Consider the following 23097-nt stretch of genomic DNA (forward strand, 5'->3'; position numbering starts at 1 on the left):
GACGATGGGGAAGATTCAAAGCATGTGAATCTATAAAAGATATCAATACTGGAGAGCCACAATGTACAGGTAAGTAACCTGTTTTTTTATGAAATGTGACATACTCGATTTTACACACTTCTCCATGCGAAAATAACATTTATAGTTTCCTAATTAGACATGTTGAAAATATCTACACATAAATTGACAATAATTAATCATGCATTTAATTTCTTTCATCTCTCATTACTAAGGTGGATACATATTCTTGTATTTTCATGGATGTATAACATTAACAAAAATATTTAATGTATTATATCACCTCCGCAAGATCAACCTAAAGTAGGACAGTGTAGTATAGCAATGGGTCTCCAATAGCACCTCAGGAGCTACAAGTAGCTCTCAGAGGTGAAGCTAAACCCAGCACCTCATTCACAGGGCATGTGCTTATTGAAGAAGGCAGCACTGCTCCCCTCAAGACCCTTAGAGTTGCATCCAGCCAAACCAACAGCAAGGTATCATGTTAACATTCAAACACACTCTGTCAGCCTACCGGGTCTGCCACACAGCCTTCTGTCTCCACTCTCAAACTAGCAGTCACACTATGATAAGTGTTGCTAATGGGCAATGAAAGAAACATGCAAGTGTGCCAGCAGTAGCTAAAGCAGTACCCAGTGTGAACTCAAAAGTGTGGGACTGCAGAAGTCAGAGTGAAAATATGTGAGTTGAGTGCCAGATTAGCCCAGAAGCTGAGGAGAACACGGTCTGTGTCAAGAGCTGAGAAAATGAAGAGCATCAAGTGCATGGGTCTGTGTATGTGCATGCATGTGTGCATATATTTTGTGTGTGTGTTTGTGTGTGTCCCTCCCTAAAACCAGTATTGATCAATGAAGGTATGCCTGGTGTCAAAGGCCACCATATGTAAATGCTAGGGGTTCATAAGGGGTTCATCTCTGGCACAATTGATTGTGGTCATGGAATGACAGTGGTAAGTGCATAATAATGGTCATCCTTGATTTATTTTGGGCATTCTTTGTCTATTGGTGTCCTATGGACAGCCATCACTGACATAGTAAGTGCGTGACTGGCCTACTTGTCGCCATCCCTGGCATAATGTTTCGTCCGGTACACAGACATAATATCGACTCCAAAATATCGTTTGGACATAATATCGACTCCAAAATATCGTTTGGAGAAAATATCGACAGGACAGAATATCGACAGCCAAAATATCGTTTTTAAGGTAAGTGAAGTAATATCGTTTTTAAGGTAAGTGAAGTAATATCGTTTTTATTTTTAGGGTTCAGGGTCAGTTTTGGGTTTTTGGGTAAAGGGGTATTTTTAGGGTTCAGGGTCAGTTTTGGGTTTTTGGGTAAAGGGGTATTTTTAGGGTTCAGGGTCAGTTTTGGGTTTTTGGGTAAAGGGGTATTTTTAGGGTTCAGGGTCAGTTTTCAGTTTTTGGGTAAAGGGGTGTTTTTAGGGTTCAGGGTCAGTTTTCAGTTTTTGGGTAAAGGGGTAGTTTTAGGGTTCAGGGTCAGTTTTCAGTTTTTGGGTAAAGGGGTATTTTTAGGGTTCAGGGTCAGTTTTCAGTTTTTGGGTAAAGGGGTATTTTTAGGGTTCAGGGTCAGTTTTCAGTTTTTGGGTAAAGGGGTATTTTTAGGGTTCAGGGTCAGTTTTCAGTTTTTGGGTATTTTATTATATTTTATTACTATATATATATGTTTAATAAATATGAAATAAAAAAATATTTATTTAACTTTCATTAATTATGTAATTATTATAAGTTAATTTAAGTAATTTTAAGTATATTTTAGTTATTAATATTAATTTAATTTAACACTGTTTTTAGTAAATACAATATTTTTTACAACTATATTTTTGTAAACGATATTTTGTACTCGATATTTTTGTACTTACCTGTTTGTACATACAAACTCGATATTTTTGCTGTAGATATTTTTTCCTCGATATTTTGGGTAGTCGATATTTTGGTAGTCGATATTCTTTCAGTGATCCGTTTCGTCCACAACCACCTTTGCATAATACTGTGGGCATCCTTGCCATTATCTTGTCCATTCTTGCCACAATGCTGGCCAGGGTATAAACATGGGCATTCCCAGCATGCAATAGGCATCAATGATGTTAGGGTGAGCATCCATGGCCTATGAGATGGATTTGTAGTTGTCCGTATGTGATGAGGATGCCAAGCTGATGTTTGGGTGATGTGTACACAAAAATTAAAGCATACTTTCAAAGAAATTATTACATTTTTTCAGGAAAAATTTCTCACCTGTGAAATTGAGTTTGTTTGCCCAAACTGGCAAACGATACGTATCCTTGCAGAAATGGCTATTCTGATGAAGACTAAAGGTTGCATTTCCAAAACACACTTAAAGCTGTTGGTTGCCTGAAGAACTGGGTGGAGACCATGGTTAGTCCTTCTAAGGGTGGTCGCTACTGTAATGCTAACATATGTCATTATTGTACGGTAATAACATTACCTAGTAGCTCGGGAGGATTTTCATCGAGCACAAGTAGCTCTGACTGAATAAAAAGGTTGAAGAAACCTGGATAGACAAATCAAATACTGTATGTGATGGCACAATCATCCCTTTGTACAGTGATAATCATTATCTTCTGTTTAAATCGTAATATTTTAGGCCCAGTTTTGCAGCATTGTCTGGCTTTTCTAATACCTTCCAGTTTCACCCAAAATGGCACACCGGCTGAGCACTTCGGAGTATGAGAGTAAAACAAAAGCCAGCAATGATGGTTTATCACAGGAGCCACAGATGTGTTAAGTTAATGAGAGTTAATGCTTTACATTATGTTAAAGTTTAATTTATAAATGTGATACTTGATCAGTATTAAATGGATATTAAAGTGCTTTGCAAATCACAGATTTTGTGTAATTTCCTTAAAGGCTTATAACGTTTTTCTCATGCCGTAATGTTTACATTCCTCATAAAATTCATATTTTGAACTCAATATTTTTCACGTGACGCTTGATTTACTGATTTCTCTTGTAACAATGTTTAAGTTGTACAATTTTGTGTTTGCAAGTTGATGATGCGGTCACATTTTCCTAGGATACGTGCGGTTACCTGTTTATTGTGTTTGCGAAGTCGCTTTTCTAGTAATTGGAATTTTGTTTAGCCCCAAACAGGATCCTCATCTATCATTAGAATGGTAAAGGCAGACTTTGATATGAACATTGCATCAGGAGCTCACCATTACAGTCCAAAGGAGGAGGGTAAGATAATATGTTTGATTCACATTGAATTTGTACTTTAGTTGCAATACCACATTTTACACTCACTAATAAAACTTTAGATTCCTGAGTTATAGTGAGAACACCAGAAGATTGTAATTGATAGATGCAATGGAATGTTTGCTTGATCTCAAAACCTGTACAAATTATCTGTAACACTAATCAGTCTCAACAGAAGTCAGGAGGCCAAATTGTGGTATCAACTGCCTCAACAACAATTTGGCTACTGTAAGGCTATTTACTCTCCTAGTGGAAAATTCCTCGACCCATTTACAGAACAAGCAAACTACTACCAAGATATACTTAAGGCTGTTGAAGGTGGCATCTCAATAAAATCGGCTTGCAATATCGCAACTGAGCCCGCTGATATGCTAATGTGATTCATGACAGTAAAAGTGTTTTTCTCTTGATTGTTTAGATGACAAACTAGACAGGAATTACATACTTCTTCAGCACCATGTCAAAATCCTGTATTTTTTCAGTACTTTTTAAATAGCCTGATTAGGCTATCCCTCCCTCCCTGCATTATGCAAATATTTACATGTAAGCTGCAACTTCAAATTAGGTACAATAAACTTGTATTCTTTATTTACATACAAATCCTGATCATTCTTTTTGTAAACCTATTTCATCCATTTTATTTCTTCATCATCAGGAGAATCTTCCTGCATATCCCTCAACTCACACAAAGAAGTCTGCAATGAATCTATAAAGAAAAAGTTTACATTGTTTGAACTCTGTGTATCATTATAATTTGCAAAATTCTCACCTTTATTTTTCTGAATGATTGCCCCTTCCTGCTAGGCACAATAGCTTGCCATTTGGTCAGCATACTTGTTTCCTTGAGTGACCAAATCCTTGCCAGCCTTATGGGTTTGACATTTTACAACAGCCTCCTCTTTTGGTTTCTGAATTGCATCCAGCAAATCCAATATGAACATGTTGTTTTTAATTTGAGCACCTGAAGATGTCATGAAGCCTCTTTGTGAGCGGAGTTAACCATAATCATGCACAATACCAAAACCATATTAGCAATCTGTATGGATTGTCACATTCAAATTCTCTGATAAGTAGCAAGTTCCCATTAGAGAAATAATTCTGCTACTTGTGCTGAAGTCACATTTGGTAAGAAGGATGCCTTCAATGTCTATGAAACAGAGCATACTACATACGCAGTTCCCAATCCTTCATATATGAATGCCCCAGGCAGGAACCATCAACAAACAGTGTAAAATCTGAGTCCCTAATTAGGACTTCCTTAATGTCAGGTCTTAGCTTTGTGTATATCTCAATCACTTCCATACAGTCATGCTCCAACTCATCATCAACATTATTTTCCCTGCCTTCACATCTGTCTGAAATCAGAAGCAGTATTGCTGGGTATAAGACATTGCACCTTTGAATTGAAATGTTCTTTGCTGTATTACTTGTTCACAACATGCTGTTTGTAATGGTCTGTGTTTTTGTTCTTGTCAGTAAAATTTAACAGAGTGTGGGACATAAACAATTAAAGTATGACCCATCACAATTACTTCACTTCGCTCAATTGCCAAACTGCTGCAACTGCTTTTAGACATACTGGAATACTTACAACAACTGGACCCAACACTCTTGAAAGATACGCAGTTGGATGCATGAGCACGTATTGAAAATGCACATTCATCTTTTTCATGGCAGAACAGGTAAAAAGTAATTTTGTAGTCTGGCATCCAGAGTGCAGGTGTGTAACACAAACTCTCTTTTAGTTTTGTAAATGGTTCAAGGCACTCATCATCAAATGGTACTGGATCTTTATCATTATTGCATGTCAGCCTTACTGAAAGCGTTGCAATCTGGTAAAAATTTGGAATCCACTAGTGATAGTAACCAACAATTCCCAAAAACATCCTAACCTCCCTTTGAATGGACGGAGGATTCAATTTCAGAATTGCAGAAATGCGTTCTTGTGAGACTTTTCGTACACCTTTTTCAATATTGTGCCTGAGATAGATAACTTTTTTCTCAGAGTACTACATTTTTGTTGGTGAGACTTGTGCTCATTTTCTGCTAAGTGATTCAACAAAGCAGTGGTATCAAGTCTGCAATCCTCCTTTATTTTGGATGCTTACAAACGATTGTCGATGTACTGGACTAGGACTGAATTACATGGCAATCTCAAACTGTCTAAATGCTTTTTAAGAATTTGGGAGAAAATTAAAGAGCTCCTTATATAACCTTGTAAAGTTCTGGGCCACATGAGAACTTAATAAAAAACAATTGTAATGCAAGGAGGAACTGCGAACACTTGGCACAAGTCGATGACTGTGTACCATTCTGATAGTGTTGGAATTTTGAACAGAATTACTGCTGGATTCAGTACCACAGGACAACAGGGAACCACAAGTTTATTAATGTTTCAGAGGTTTTGAACAGTTCTCTATTTGCCACTCTATTTCTTAATTACCATCACAGGAGAATTGCATGAACTGCCAAGGACCTCTTGAAGGATTTGCCCAATTATTTCAGTATCCTTAGTTAATCTGTACTGTCTAGTTCTAATTAATATTCCATTTGATTTCACCTTCATTATTACTGTTTTAATCAATATAATTTCCTTCCCCAAAAAATCCTATACTTCCTCTTGACAGTGAGTCTTAAATCTGAAGGGAGGACTTCAAATTCCATGAAGCACATTCTATTTTGTCTAATCGTCATGTTTTCTCTTCATTGTCTAATCTGAACTTTAACCAGCCCATGAAGGACTTCTTAATGTATCTATCCTTCTTCTCTCTCTCTCTTTTTCTGTTGTCTTGTGATCCAATGTATTGAGTGCTTTGCACTGTGTAGTTATAGGCACTGGAATCATATTGTACATGGTCTGTCTCAAAAAGTCTAATTTCACAAAGCTAAAGGTGCCCTCCATAGGAAACTGTAATTTCTCCTCACGTGCTGTATATTTATTCCATTTGGGAAACCAAACACATGTATAATACGCAACTTCTTCTATCAATTCAAATGCTGATGTGCCTACCTTTGGCGTCTTTTGACTCTCTCTAGTCTTACCCTCTTTCTTAGGGTTACGTTTTGTAAATACTCCACCCATGTTTTACACTTACCCAAGCTCCAGACAACCTAAAAAGTCAAAACAACACTGAAAATCAACCTAGCGAACTGCTGTCAAAGGTCAACCTATCACAGCACGGTTATACTGATATACAATCGGAGCACAGCTAGTGGTGGCGGCACACAAATCCCAGCACGACTTTCTGGCCGAACAGCCAATAGCAATGCGGTTTCTCTGTGAACAAGGGGAAGTAATTACAGAACCACAATACACATTTAAGAATCAATAAACCCCTTGTCTTTGTAACCTAGAAAGTAAATTAGATCAATATTTTACAAGTCAAAACATTCAAACTCGATTTTGAGCAACTAAGAAAACAGAAGATTGAATCATGATAGCCTACAAAGCACTCTCTAGACAAACTTTTGCCCAGCATAAGTCTACCTCTGAGTTAACGTACTGCACTCAGGGCACATACAGTAATCCAAATTAATCTCTAAAACCTGAAAAAGAAAATGTATTAATGGTGAACACCCTAAATATCGATTCCAAAATATAGACTGCCCAAAATATCGAATTACTAAAATATAGACAGCCCAGAATATCGAATTTAGGGTATGAAATATCGAATTTAAAATATCGATTTCCATAATATCGAATTTGTTTTAGTGTTATGTATGGTAGTATATGTATTAAAATTATGTATTAATTTAGTAATGCATATTTAATTGTTTTAAAGTAATGAATGTTATGTAATTTAATTTTTGCATAATTTAATTCCGTAGCGGGTTGGGGGTTTATAGGGGAATAGGGTGGGAAGTCATTTAATTATAGTAAATTAAATATTAATTTTTATGTATATGTATTGACAATTAATTGATTGATAATTAATTTTTAATTGGCAATTAATTTGTATTAATTGGTAACTAATTTGTATTAAGTGATTAATTGATAATTATGTTAATTGTATTTATTTGGAGTGGGTTGTGGGTTTATAGGGGAATAGGGTGGGAAGTGATTTAATTGTAATAAAGTAAAAACATATTTTTATTTATATGTATTTGTTAATTAATTGATAATTAATTATTAATTGCTAATTAATTTTTATTAATTAGTAGTTACATTTTGTAATTGGTCATTCGTTTTTATTAATTGCTAATTATTTGCAATTCTTTTTTATTGGTATTGATAATTAATTTAGTTTTATTTTAATATTAAATCATTACTTTCCCTACTGTTGCACTCTCTGGAGTGGGAATAGTATTTTTTACCCCTACGCTATCCAACGCTTTCCCTATTGTTGCACTCACTGGAGTGGGAATAGTAATGTATTACCCCCCGCTATCCAATGCTTTCCCTACTGTTGCACTCACTGGAGTGGAAATAGTAATTTTTACCCCTACGCTTTCCAACGCTTTCCCTACTGTTGAACTCACTGGAGTGGGAATAGTCATTTTTACCCCTACGCTTTCCACCGCTTTCCCTACTGTTGCACTATCTGGTGTGGGAATAGTAATGTTTACCCTCCCCGCTATCCAACGCTTTCCCTACTGTTGCACTCTCTGGAGTGGGAATAGTAATTTTTACCCCCTCCCTGCTATCCTACGCTTTCCCTACTGTTGCACTCTTTGGAGTGGGAATAGTACATTTTACCCATATGCTATCCAATGTTTTCCCTACTGTTGCACTTACTGGAGTAGGAATAGTAATTTTTACCCTCCCGCTATCCAACGCTTTCCCTACTGTTGCACTCACTGGAGTGGGAATAGTAATTTGTACCCCTACGCTATCCAACGCTTTCTCTACTTTTGCACTCTCTGGAGTGGGAATAGTAAGTTTTTTTCCCTCTGCTATCCAACGCTTTCCCTATTGTTGCACTCTTTGGAGTGGGAATAGTAATTTTTACCTCCATGCTATCCAACGCTTTCCCTACTATTGCACTCACTAATTTTTACCCTCTCGCTATCCAACAAATTCTCTGCTTTTTTTTACAACGATTTTGACGTTATTTTAAGTATGTATTATTTAATTGTTTTTCAATATTTAATTAATTTTACATACTATTTAATATAGTTTAAAAATGTGATATTTTAGTTAACTATATTTTTAACAATCTATATTTTGGATTCGATATTTTAGTACTTACCTGTTCTGTTTGTAGATAGGGATTCTATATTTTGTCCTTCGATATTTTGGAGTTGATATTTTGGGCATTCTATATTATGTCCCTCGATATTAAGTCACTGAACCTCTATTAATATAGGTTCCTGCAGATGTGTACGTGGTGCCTTGCTTTACACACCACAGTACAGGAAAGATAACAATATCCCGAGATCTTTGTTTTCGATGAAAACTTATAATCAACCCTATTTGCTGCTATTAACAAAGCAACACCCAATGGGTTCACAACTACGAATAAAACAACATCAATATAGTGATCAGCCCACCAACTGAGGCCACAATCATTATCACATAACCAAACAACTCCCCACAAAACAGAAATCCATCATCACGCAAGCACAAAGTTTTCCCAATTCATACTTACACTCCAAGTTGATTCAGGACCGTACAGCTTTGTGGGAGCCAAACCCCAATTATCACCTGAACCCCAATATTTGATCGCATTGATTTTTACCAAAATATTTTGGTTCCTGTGTCTTCAATTGATCTAGTGATTAGAGACTACACTCCTCTACAGGAAAACACAACTTAGCAGGGTTAAACAAAATAAAATATTGGATACAAAAAGGACTGTGTTCTAAATCAAAAATAAGGCATAAAGTGATTTTATTATAGCATAATCAAAATGCAGTATAAAGTAGAAATGCCATGACAGCCTAAATACAGAAATACAGATAAATGCAAAGTTATAAAATGTAATAACCCCTAGTTTAGGTAGAATCTAAAAATAAATTCTAAGCAACGAACTCTTAAAGAGAACTGACAGCATACCATTAGTGAGTCTAAAGACAAAAGAGGAGCATGATATGCGCCTATGAGGAAAATAGTAAAAAAAATCCCCAAAAAGACAAAAAAAACAAAGGTTTTATAGAAAAATTCCACAAGCTATTAATAGAATCTGTGAATTCAGCATGGTATGATCATCGTTAGAGTTGCATTGGCAAATCCGTGACAACAATGTCATGTTCTACATCTTTAGTACTAGCCTTTTTCTTAAGGTAATAGAATTCTTCCATCTACTCCCTTAGCAACTGCACTCCCAAGATGTACAATACAAATAAAAAAAATTGTAAAAAATTGCTCATAGAATCAGCATAACTACACTAGCAATTCCAGCGGAAGTCCTTGAAAAGGATACTTTGAGTACACTATGAAACTTCATAATACACGTTTTCTAACAATGTTGTACATAGCTTTTACATTGATGACATTCACGTGATGCTCCATGGAAACAAGGGTAGAGATGTCTTGCAGCTGTACACTGATTGGAAGGGTGAAATAAGCACAAGCAAGTTGAATAGAACAAGAGAAAAAACATCAATTTTAGAAATAATGATGCAAAACAAGAAATGTGGCATAACTAATCATGGCATTATTTACGCTTCTAAGTGGCTAAGGAAGCTCATTCCAGGTGTACATCAATAATTCATCGGCTACCACTCTACGCATCATTAAAAACACTAATTATCTAAAATAATTTGCACATTTCATATATTTTTTTAATCTCTACATCAACATTTTTAAAACAATAAAATATACATCTGTGCTTCGAGAGGGTGCACAGTTAATGGTGTAGAGTGCTGGTTGCTGCAGTGCACAATGTCAAGTGAAAATATGAGTGTGCATGTACAAAAGGTACAAGAGAAAGGAGTGCCGAAGCTGAATCCAACTACATAGCAAAGCCACTGTAATAAATTATTCACTCAGGATCTAATAAATTCATTATAGGTTCAGTGTATGGGGATCAAATTCATATTTTTTTATCCTAGTGTTTAGAAGTCCATGAGTGTGTTCTGGACCTGAGTATCAGGCTAACAAACGTTGGGGTTTATGTAGAGTTTGGTGGATGGAATAGTGTCCGTTGACATTGCAGAGGACATTACCTTCACCACCCCGAGGGTACTCCGCCTGCCACATATAGAGTTATCAGCCAGCCCCCCAGATAGCATCACAAGATCAATCATCTTCAGAGCCAGCTCTCCCATTGACTTTCTTAACCAGGTATCCACACCACATCTATCGGAAATGCGAAATCCATTTTATTATAAATGCATACACTTAACACCCCTTCCTCCCCTTATCTTGTTGGCATGTACCTAGTGTAATCTCTGAGTTTCAGTTAAACATTTTCGCTCTCTGGTCTGTTAACTGTATGACCATCAAATCACTGTTATGTTACTTTGACAATGTCTCCCATACTTCTATACAAAACTAGAAAAATAAATTAGAAACATATTTTGAAACCCATATATTTAATGTCATCGATAATCACATAGGCACTGTCTTATTAATCACAACTGCTCCCATGTCAGTCAACCATAAATCAATGCTAATGGCATCCCTCTAGCACATGACATGGACTGCATTAGTACACCATACATTAAAATACGTTTCTAGCAATCTAAACATCAGCTATCACTACATAATGAACATCAAGAGATTTATAAAAGCATGAAAGTAGCATTGACTGCCTTATTTCAGCCCTTCTACTCCCTGAATGCAGCCTTCATCAAGACCCTGAGAGGCTTGATAGTGCCACAAAATTTCAAATATTTAACAACATATGAGGACGGTGTTATCACTGATAAAAAAATCCATGTTATCTTGATTTAACCCGGCAAAGAAGCTTCTTATTATTCTAAAAGAGTAACTACATTTCAGCTTTCAAAATGTGTGAGAAGACAAGATCAAGAACAACCCATTTCAATAAAACCACACTGTTAGACCTGGCTTTCCAGCGGGTTTATTCCCAGACTTTTTTATTTTTGGCTTCTTGTTTTTGACCCTGTGTTGTTGGTTTTATGACTCTGAGCACTTTACCACTGCTGATCAGTGCTAAAGGGCTATGCTCTCCCTGTAAATTGTGTTCCCATATTTGATTTACTGGTAAGTCCCTAGTACAGTGCACTGTGTGTGTCCAGGGCCTGTAAATCAAATGCTGCTAGTGGGCTTGCAGCACTGATTGTGCCACCCAAACAAGCAGCCTTGCAAAGGGTTCTCAGACCTGCCATTGCAATGTCTGCGTGTAGTTTTTACGGCCATGTCGACCTGGCAAGTGCACCCACTTGCCAGGCTCTAACTTTGCCTTTTATTACTTGTGAGTCACCCCTAAGGTAGGCCCAAGTTACCCCTGTGGGCAGGGTGCAGTGTATGTGAAAGGTAGCATATGTACTGATGTGTGTGACATGTCCTGATAGTGAAGTACAGTGTATTTCGTTTTTCACTATTGAAAGGCCATCTGTCCCATAGGAAACAATGTCAGTTTATTTATAACATCTTATAAATATAACTTTCCGTGGTGACAAGATCTGAAGGTAAAGTTTAGTATGCCTGAACTCAGAATATAAAGATGCATCTTGTAGTAAGGATAATTTTTACATTCTGGGTTTGAAAATGCCACTTTTAACTGGAAGAGTGGGGTTTGACACCTTGACTGGTGCCAGCAGGCAGAGGAAACAGTGTATAAGAGTAGGGGGTGCGTTAAACAATGAGAGAGTATGACCGCCCTGGCGAAGATACAGAGGGCTGGGCATGAGAGAATGACATGCAACAGCTGGAGTGAGGCGGAGGGGCAGTGAGTTGTGTGACCCGAGCTGTGACACTGGCTACACGTATATATCATGGTATGGGGGCTGAACCCGGAAACCTTTTCATATGTTCTTCTGGTCTCCTGTTCCCTTGTGCCTGTTATTTGTATTGATGTAAAGTATCAATCTCACTGGATACCAATGCAAGCAGTTCATGTAAAGTATGGTCTATTGAGCAATGTTAATAAAAAGAGTTTTTAAAAAAATGCCACTTTTAGAAAGTGGGTATTTTCTTTCTTAGCCATCCTTTGTGCCTCTGCTAGGTTTGAGTTTAAACAATGCTGTCTCCAACGCCTGCCGGGCAGCTGCACCAGAGAGGACAGAACTGGTTTTGGCTGGGCAAAGAGCTTCTCTGACACCAGAGAACAAAGAGAACTTTAGATTACTTCTGGTATTCAGGAGAAACCTTTGCCAAGGAGAAGAGCTGGAGAAACAGAAGGAGAATTACTGCCTCTTTGCTGTGTGCTGTGTGCTGTCTGGGGTTGGCCTGCAGTGGCTGTTTCTGCAAACGAAAAAACAAGGACTTTGCTGTGTGATGTGTCCCCTGCTTGAGGAATATCTCCAAGAGCTTGCCTCCAGTTCAAGAAGTCACAGGAACAGCAAAGAATTCACCATTCTTCTGGGCACCATCTCTAGAACCGCTGGATTTAAGTCACCGCAGAAGAAAGGAGCAGCTGACTCTGTCACCAAGTCCGTCATTGGTTCCGTGTACTGAAGGCACCACAGAAAGCTCCCCCACACTTCGCACCGCTTCCTGGGTCTCACCGATGCCGCTAGGCTTTTGCTTGCACCGCGTCCTGAGAATACCGCCCTCTGCACCACCTTGCTTGACTCTGCCTGGACGTCACTGACACCGTCGCTGCCTGACCCAAACATCGACCGGCTCTGTCGCCCGCACTGTGACCTGCCAGCACCGCATCAAGCACCGCCTCACTCCACATCGTAAGCCTTGGCCTCACCGACGCCATTGGACGACCGTCACCGAGCCGCCGCCTGCACCGCAGGCTGGACCACTTCCACTTTACATCGCAACTGCGACAGTTACCCCGGCTGACTCATACCAACGGGATCAGCCCCAACGACAGTACGAGTCTGTCAACACTTTAGCTGGCCCATACCGACGAGGTCGGCTGGAACTGTTGGACTCTGTCGTTTTCAGCATCGCGGTAGCCACAGATGCAGCTACTGACTCAGAAGGACTGTGTTTTTTCAGTCATTCTTGCAAATTGAAGGTTACCTTGCAAAGTAACATTTTTTTTACAGTATTGTATGTTGGATCTTGTCGTATTCGGTCTTGTTGGTTTAGATAATGATTTCTTTTTTTCCTAAACTGATGTGATGTCCCTTTGTAGAGTTATCACTGTGTTACAGTATGCTTGCACAAATGCTTTTCACACTGCCTATGAGATATGCGTGTCTGCTCGTGCCAAGCTACCAAAGGGGTGAGCAGGGGTTATTTTAGAAGTGTATCCCCCATACCCTGACAAGAAGAATTGGTCCCTATTTGGTCAACGGTGCAAACCATTGCTAACTAGAGACCCCCATTTCTAACACACAGCAAAATATTCTTAATTGTAGAAGTCTGTGTTAAACTTGGCTAATCGTCTTGGATTTGTGACAGAGCTCCTTGATCTCTCATTAGCACCAAGAAACCACATCCATTATGAAAAATATGCTTTATAAATAGCCCATTAGAGTAGTATTGAATATTTCTTTTCATGGTAAATTTCTGTTGTGTTATTATAATCTACAAGTAGAGATGTATAGTCAAGGGGACAACAGAAACACTTTCTCATTTGTCGGATGAAAATGAACATATTTGCAACTGGGTGGTCTTACAATTTATGATCCTTTAATGTCTCCTTGACTCATACTACTAGAGGGGTGAGTGGGAACTTTGGCAAGTGTGACACAAAGCGTTCCAAAAATGTTACATAGGGCCCTGCTGATGTCTGCAAAATATTCAAAATGATGGAGTGGTTCACATCTGAAAAAATACAGAACTACCTCTTCTTGCAGACACCAATCAAAACTAGGTGTGGGTGGAATATGCACAATGTCACTCTGCAGAATTCCATGGGGTTCTGCCAACGGGCGGAAAAAATATACCTTGCACTGCTCACGTTCTTATTTAGCCAAGGGTACTGTGTTCCAAACTGAAAAAGCAGCACGAATGACAACAAGCAGTACGCAAAAGCACATAGGCATTCGAGTTGATTTTGCTGCAGCTCAAGTAGAAAGCCCGTTTATCGCTCCCAGGATTGCTTGTGCCAAAAAATAGTGCTGGAAAGTTTCCTTGTGACCTCACACTAATCAGCTCGCTTTCTGGAGCCTGGCATTGTTCCCATTGTCATTGTGTTGCTCAAATGGAAAAAAAGTTCTGCCACATGACGATTGGTGGAATTTTGGTTCAAAGAGTAACATGGAGTCACCAAATGTTTCCAATTTCGCAAGCAGAATGAAAAATTCCACCAGGGCCTAATAAAAACTGACTTGGTCCTTTTATAAGTTCTAGCCACAGGCAGGTTTACCTATTAGGAGAAACTCAAGTAACCAACACTATAAAAAGGAGACATGAAAGCAGTAGCTGCTGCTACCAAACGGGGGTGGTTGCGTCGGTGGGCAAGGGCAGGTGGGAGCACATGGAGAAAAAAAAAACGCTTAACTGGATATGGCCAGCTGCTTATCCTCCATCCTCTTCTCTTCCCCTGGGCAGCAGGAACCAGGAAGCCCACAGCCTCCCAGACTCGCCTGACTAATCACAATACTGCCTTACAGCAGCGTTGTGATTTAGCACTCCGACAGGGGCTGGGAGGCTGTACATGTTCTCCACCCAGGCTGTAATGCAGCCTGGCTGGAGAACATGCAAAGTGCGCATGACTCTTTGGGCGGCCCAAGAGGGCCAGCCAAAATGTCATGCACACTTAGGAAATGCCTACCACTCCTCCCCCAGCTCTAAACAGCCCAGCCCCATCCCGCAACCACTGAGCCAGTACGGTTAAATAAAATTATAATAACGTTGTGTTATTGTCATTTTATTTTTACGTTTTGTATTGCTCAGTGGGGCGATGCTCTACCTTCTTAGGAGAGGAGCCGCCAGTTCATGAAAGAATTCGTACAGTGAGAGCGAGCTGTGGGTCAGTCAACTTTAGCCATTGGCTTTCATGTTTTTTTTGGTTGGCATTACCTAAATAGGCTGTCCGTGGCATTTTGTTGATTGTTACATTGTCCCATTTGTGTTCCCATTGGTGATGGTGCTCAATTAGTCATTGTGTACAACTGTAGAAGCAGTATAACCTACATCTTGTAATTTACTCAGTGGAGTGTTCTTTAATGCATTTACTTTACTGACATTATGACATTTTAATTGCTGGTTTATGGCTTTTTTTAAGAAGTGTATCATGTCTCCCCTTTATGTCAGGCTAAAGCTATCCACCAATTACCCTTGCATGTTACTATGTTTACTTTCCTGTCCTTGATATCATGTTCTTGAATGTACAGCTTTTTGCTCACAAACTTGAAATGTCCAGCCACTTACACCTTCTTACAGCTGAAGTGAAAATACTAGCCCTTTGTCAAAAGTATCTACAATACAATTATTTGCTCTTTATGTATTTTAGGATCCCAGCTTACAACACCAGCTATGTCTTTTGACTCATTTTTATATCCCTTTTCTTTGGGAGTAATTCTGCTAATGCAGTTGTTTCAACAAAGGAGCTCCATTTCCAGTTTTCGTACTGCTGTAGCCCAATTGGTTGCTTATAATGGTATTTTCTGTTGGACAGCTGTGAGCAGCACAAACAATATCGCACAACAAATGCCAAACATTTCTTCTAACAAAAATCCAAACATGTTACCTTTCCAATTGAAGTTTAAGAAACGTGAGACCTTTTGGCTTTGGCAATGCATGTCAAATACTTGAGGCATTCATCCCTCCTCAGTTTTACTTCCTTGATATGTCATGACCTCGTCTAAAAACTGGTGTCTTCGCTGCTCTCCTTCTCTATATTTGAACTTTTTAGTCGTCAACATTAAAGTCACCAGAGAGGAGCATTCAATCTCATTTAGGGCCATGAGAGCTCTCACCAAAGAATGTATTAAATGTACTAAATGTACAGAATGTAATACTCATGTAAGCAACAGCTGCACACATAGCCCCAGCATGAAGTCTGTTGTGACATAATCAGTCCCTTATACAACACACCCAACACTTACCAAGTGGAACGCCCTCCCATCCACACACGCACACTCCAGCTAGCAGTTAGAGCAGCAAGCCTACAATATGATATACTAGTATCATTTGAGTGCTAAGCAAATAGGAGATCGCCTAATGAAACATATAACACAACTTGGTGAAACATATACTTTCAATAATGTTTTCATTTCAGTAAATATTTTGTTGTAGAATTGTTTTTGACGCTCACGCAGATTGGTAGTGCTAATACAGCCAAACTTTACATAGTTTACCTGGGAAGGGTGATGTTTTCAAAAAAAGTGTTTTATGATTGAAGGTCCACAAATGTGTTATCTCCCTAACCAAATTGAGATGGTATTTTCAGGATTTCACTCTCTATTTTTTTGAAACTCAAAAGTCTGGCTGTCATTTAACAAAGCTTCATGGTTGCTAATAAAGTGTACTCGTGGGCCTGAGTTGATACGTCATTGGAAAGGCAATGAGGAAGATTTACAAATACTGAATAGGAGTAATTCTATAATTGCTGTACATCATCGAGCCTATGATGGCTTTGAGACAGTTCAAATGTTGATATCAAATGGGAGACCTTGTCATGAATTGAAACCATGAAAATCTCAGATCCTATGGTTTGTTGTGTCCTCGTCATACATTTGGCAACATGTAATGAGCTCTGCAAGTCACCATATGTAAATGTTGAAGACTTGGACATAGTTCAAAAGACTAGATTGAGATGATCAACTCATTTCTGGGGTGCCCTAGGGTACCTCGGTTGTCTCTGGGTATTCCTTTCTGTAATTTTAAACATAAACTTTTCTGTTGACTAACAAAGTAGTTGATTTCTGGGCTTAGCAAAAAGGATGTCTCTCCAAATTGAAATAGGCCAAAATCAGTGCTTAATTTGAGCCGGTGGTTTCCGGTGCTCGGCACTGGCATTTAACTAACAGCACCGGCACTTATGACAGTCTCCACATGGTGGCGCTGTTTCTCTGATTTAGAGCGAGTACAACAGCAGTTCATTACTAATTCAATATACATTAAAAATTACTATTACCTGCCACCTAGGCTAGCTAATCTTATAACTTTGGGGGCCTCGAATAGTCTGAAATGCCACACTTGTAGGAGTGTGATGGTTAGTAGCTGGTTTGGTACTGTCATTGGCCGTGCTGGCAGGTGTAATGGGTGGTGTAGCCTGCAGTGGCCTCCAATGAAAACCCTGGCACATAATGTTTTACAAAGTAAGCATTGCCACAAATATAGTAGTCTGAGCAGCAGGAGGCATTCCCCGGAAAGAGCTTGTGACCAGGCCACACAGCATGTTGCATTGACTTCATGTGAATAGCTACATCAAATTCCGGCTAGCATTGCCGGATAGTATTTACGGAAAAAAATAATTCCAATCTTCATAAGAGACCCCTCTAATCCACAGCTAAAAAACACTGTAGAACTAAACCTTTTACACTGACTTTTAAGGAAGATCTTCTCCGAAGTTTGAAGGTGTAAATGTGTGTAATGCTCTCCCTTGTAACCTGCAATCAGCCAAATCTCTTGCCGCCTTCACATCCTTGTTAAAAACCTACTTGTTCTAATTGATTTCTTCATTTTCATGCAATCGTTAAGTTTTACAGTTCTTACTGGCAGTTCACTATATGGACAGATGTATTAAAGCTCCAATTTAATTTACCAATGCGTGTGGTAGACTGGCGGGAATGACCAGGACTCCCCTTAGCTATGTGTCTGTCTTCACATTGGGTGGGGGAAGGTCACAGTGAATTCCAATTGTTCTAGGCTACTAGCCTCGAGATCAGTGAGATGGTCACTCAGGGCAATCTGTTGTAACACGGCAACAGGATAGTACTAATACCACTGTCGATTTTGCCTTCTATTGTCCTGCCCTCTGAGATATTTGACTATTGCAGAGTTGTTATCTAAATAAACACCCTCAAGTCCCATCATGTTTTCTCAGAGGAATATTGCTACAACCTGAGCGCACCACTTGTAAGGTAGCATCACTGATATTTTATTTTATAATTTGAAGTTCAAGCTTAGAAATATTAAAAAACACTATATAACATTGCTTTAGCCGTCTTACACCCCAACTTCCTCTCCTATTATACGTTGACTTTGACTATGAACAGCGCTCTGCTGCCTTTCGGTTAAGTTTCCTCTATATAAATACCCAATACATACATACATATGTACATACATATAACTCATTCATCCTCGTTCAAAATATGTATCACTCTCTAACTGGCGTACTTTACAGACTATGGATCGTAACGTGAATTGTGCTCATAGTGCGGTGTAATATCATTGAAGTAGCATTCAAATAGTTGGATTTAAGTTTATACCACCGAAGGAGAACAAGGTCATTTAGAAGTTTATCTGGGTACAGAGATAACAACACCAAACACTGACAGCAAATAAGTAACGTTTCAGAAGCCTTTATTTACTCCTATTTGAACGTAGGTGTGTTAATTTATAAACAAAAATCAAACTGTACGTGAAATATTCATTACAAAATTGTTTAAACTATGTAACCGAAGTATGCTATTAACCACACACCTATGAATATCATTTCATTCCTTTATTTGATTTGTATATTTTGCGAAAAGGCTGTGCCCACAATTCTGTAACAGAAATGTCCTCTCTGTCAAGAAGTAAAGTCTCGAGGATTAAAGTTGGGAGGGAGATTAGGTCCTAAATCTCCCGGCATGTGTTTTTCTTTTGTATTTTATGTGAATTCAAGAGTCAAAATAGTTCAGAAGATTTCACGGACTCCATTTGGTCTTTATATATACACACTGTACTTGGTCTTTACAAAGTGACAGCACACCAGTCTTCAAGTAGCTTAGAATGCTTATGCATGGTCTACCAATGACAATAATTAATGTAAGAATTCAATTAAAGGAATTACATGATGGGCCACATTGTATGTACATGTTAGTGCATTTAAAACCCAAAGATTATTAAATCATTAGCTGTATCTTCCTGACCATAAACATTTGGAACATGTGGATATACCTTTCTTTAAAGTGGAAATGAACACAGTCAATTAGCGTCCCAGAGATCACTGAATGGTTCCAGGAAGGATTACTCGTTACCAAAGTTATGAAAATATTTCAATTAGAAGTTTATTTAGCAAGTGGAGCAAACTCTTTTAACTCGTGCGTGTGCTGATTCTTATGTTATGGTATACTATGCTGTGGTAAAGTGTACCATACTAACGTATGTTAGGAGTCCTTTATAGACACTGCACTGCATGCATTCAGAGTCTGATTGAAAATGCGTGGGTTATGAAACCTGCTGTGCTGTTAAGGCATTCGGGTTGGAGGGGCCGGCTTTGAGATGCAGTGTTGGTTGGATTCAAGATAGTGCCCCCTAAAGAGGTGGGTTATTAGCGCTTTTTCTAAAGTGAATGTTCAAAGGCGAGAGCCCCTTGTACTCCAAAGTTACATTCTATCTCCCTCCAATCCTCGCACTTCTAATACCTGCACTCAGACGTAGGGGGGCTGCAGATGTCCTAGGATGGAAACCAGAGGGTAAAGTTGCACCTTCTCCCTGAGGCGGGTAGGCCCTGCATTTCATCTTTGCTTTGTGTCGTCCGTCTGGAGTCTCGACTGTGTGCTCAAGAAGGCCTTTCTCACAGTCCTGTAATTTTCTAGTATTGACTCTGTAGTCATTAGAAACGTCCTTAATGAGGTGAAAAGACACGAATCTCGGAGATAAACCCGAAAGGTAACAGTGCTTCTTTGCATGCCTTGTCAGACTGGCGAAAGCTCAAACATGCCTATCTGATGCACAGAAGTCACACAGCTTAGCCTTCCAGATTACATTGTTTTCTCCCCCTAATACCTTCAGATAATCTTGTGGAAAGTCTGGGGGTCAATGTTACTCATCATTATGTTTATTGTGTTACCATTGAACAGGAAAATATGTATGTGAGGTTCTTTCTGAGATGGTGTTTGGGTTTACAAACACAAGAATTTCATGGAAATTACATGACTTCTAAAGCTGACCCATTTGCTCAATGGAAGAAAGAATAGCCTAGTGTTAGACTCAGCTCTCCTTGGAGCAACATATTCGACTGCATTTTATAATAGACTATTTGTCAGTGATATTCATTCAAACACCAGTCCCTCCCTTATAATCCTTCGATATCAACAAATAAATAAATACAAATTAAAGCCCTGTTCTCTAGTTACTAAAAATGACCATCCACTGCCACATGGCGCTGGGTTTGCACCATACTGAATACGAAGCCTGTAAAGTGGTAATGGAACTAGAACACAAAGCTGCATTATCCATGTCGTTTCTTTATTTGAATTTCCACAGGGAGAGGACTTGGACCAATGGAATTGGGGAGTTTAACAGATTTAAGCACAAGTGATACAAGTGATTTTTTTTGGAATATGAGTTTTAGAGCCTGTAGCAGGACGTACGATATATACAAAACAACTACAGAAAACATATAAAAGGCCAAGGTTACTAAAGTAGACCAAATATATAAAACATTCATAGTTGCACAGCAACAGACTAGCAGGGTGACATAAAACCAGTTAATGGTATATATCACCCTTGATTAGCACTGGCATTTTAGGGTATGAGGAATAGTTATTCCCTTTTATGATAGGAATAGAATACAATATAAGAGAGGAAGGGGAAAGGCATGAGTCGATTAAAAATATTCAAGAAGATATTGAGGAGAGAAAATATACCAAGTATTACGGTACATATATAGTCTGAGTGCTAGAGTATAGAAAAGCAAAATATTAGAATGATCAAGATGGGACCTGTCATTTAAAGAGAAGCAGTCTAAGGGCATTCCTGAAAGACAGAAAAGAAACAGCAGTACAAAGAGGTGGGCAGTGAATTGCTAATTGTGATTGTGCAGCCTGATGCACTATTTTGTCCCCCAAAAGAAGGGATTTGGCAAAGAAGGGATTCAGCGTTAATGCAAATTCGTTCACCACGTCGAAAATGTTAGCTTTCTTTTCAGATATTGTGGAGTGCCGGTGTTTTAAAATTTATGTTTAATGCAGACAGTTTTGTAAATAGTCCAGGCTTTCATTGGAAGCCATTGGGGCTTCTTAGGTATAGTAGTGATCTGAATGTCTATTTAACTCCCAGTGGCAGACTGCAAAGCCCTTGAAAGGCTGCCTCATTGATGGAATGCGTACTTTCATTATTGCATTTGGAAGAGAGCACCCCAAGTAAAGATTTGAGCTAACTGAAGATCATACTGGATGCCTATTGCCTTGTCCTGGGATGACATGTCCCTTTCTATACAGTACTCTTATCGAAATTTGGTGCCTTTAATAAGTGTTTGGTGATTATGATTTTTCTTGGCACTAGCCCGCCAGCTGCCGGGTTGGACGTGCCCTCACCACCACACCCCTTCTGGAGGAGCGCAGCCATATTGAATGATCCCTGACTGTCTGGCCGGATCTCTTTGCAGAAAGTACATCCACCTGTTCATTGGAAGCACTTTCGGCCAAGCAGAATGCTGAGCAGCGGCGGCATTGGTGCCACCACGTTTTATTCAACTTTGTTTTTAAGAAAAGCTCCTAAAGCTAGGAATTGTTTCTGAAAAACAAAATGACAGTGACCATTGCACACAGGGAAGTTTCCCTCTGTCCCTAGGCAGTGGTGTCACAAAGGTGTTTGGACGCTAGTGCAAGCCCAAAATTGGCCCATGATGCTGTTTGAGTGGTAAAATACACTGTTCATCAGGGTTCAATGGGTCACTAAGCCATTGAGGCTCTGGGGTCACTGACCCTCCTGCATAATTTTTAGTTACTCCCCTGTGCATCAGGCTATTATCTGTTTTCCATGCTTTGCTTGACCTAGCCAATCATGGAACAAATACACCAGGATGACGGCCTTTGACGTGAAAGGCTTACTGATATGTTAAAGGTGGCAACTAGGGTTCTTTTACAGGTGGATATGGTGCTGCTCGGAGGTCTGTCAGCATATTCCCCGCCTTTAAATGAGACTGAGACCCATAAGATTGCTGAAGCATGAGAACTGGAAAATTGATCGTAGTTCTCCCATTCCACAAACTCCAAAGGATCGTCTTAATTTTTTTTATAGTGTAACGCCTAAGAAATAGTGCACTCTTTTACCACAATAGGAACATTTCTCCTCAAGAAACTGGTTAAATACTGTTAAACGCTACTCAAATGTTGCACTGCAGATTGCTTCACTGACTGCTGGAAGGAACCTGAGGGCTTGCAATGGAAGAACCCTATCAGACATAGGACGGAATGCTACCTTTAAGAGAAGTGCCTATGAAAGCACAATAGATTATATTTTTATTGATGCTAGACTTTGGCCACTAATGGAGGACACGATTATTAAATCAAGGTCAGATAGTGACCATAACTCTTTGCTTTTGAAATTAAAGGGCACGGGGGCATGGCCAAGATGGTGACCTGACCAGACGTGGAATGCTGAGGTTCCTCGCCGTGGCCCTTCGTCCTTAGTCTTTTTCAGCACACAGTCCCCTGCAGCACGCTGAAAAGGGCAGCGCTGAGTGAGGGGATCCAGATATATTCAGAAAGGAGAGTCAGCTGAGCCAATTACCTCCAGAACCACTCCCCGAGTGACCTGGCCGGCTCCCACGAGCTCCAACAACATGGCGCCCTGGCAGTGAGTGTTTGCAGATACCGCCGAGCCCGGGAGTCGGCAGGGCCGGGCGCCGACTGCTGCCGATCGCTGCTGGGACCCGACTGTGAGTGTTGAGCGGCTCTGGTCCAAACTGAGGTGAGTCCTGCTCCACTGACCAACACATCCCAAGTGGCGGTGAGGGCGGCCCGGTGGAGCGAAAATCCAGCGCGCGACC

The 23097-nt window shown here is 39.5% G+C and overlaps 1 protein-coding gene across 8 annotated transcripts in view; it reads left to right on the forward strand.

Moving 5' to 3' along the window:
• C10H10orf67 (chromosome 10 C10orf67 homolog) overlaps positions 1-23097 on the forward strand; it is a 2166521-nt gene that overhangs the window by 1756465 nt on the left and 386959 nt on the right. For all 8 annotated transcript variants that reach the window (XM_078664370.1, XM_078664376.1, XM_078664375.1 and 5 more), the window contains one exon: positions 3136-3232. In XM_078664370.1, the coding sequence (XP_078520496.1) occupies positions 3136-3232 (97 nt within the window). The remainder of the gene's footprint in view (positions 1-3135; positions 3233-23097) is intronic.

Source organism: Lissotriton helveticus, chromosome 10 (genome assembly GCF_964261635.1).
Source record: "Lissotriton helveticus chromosome 10, aLisHel1.1, whole genome shotgun sequence".
Taxonomy (NCBI): Eukaryota; Metazoa; Chordata; class Amphibia; order Caudata; family Salamandridae; genus Lissotriton; species Lissotriton helveticus.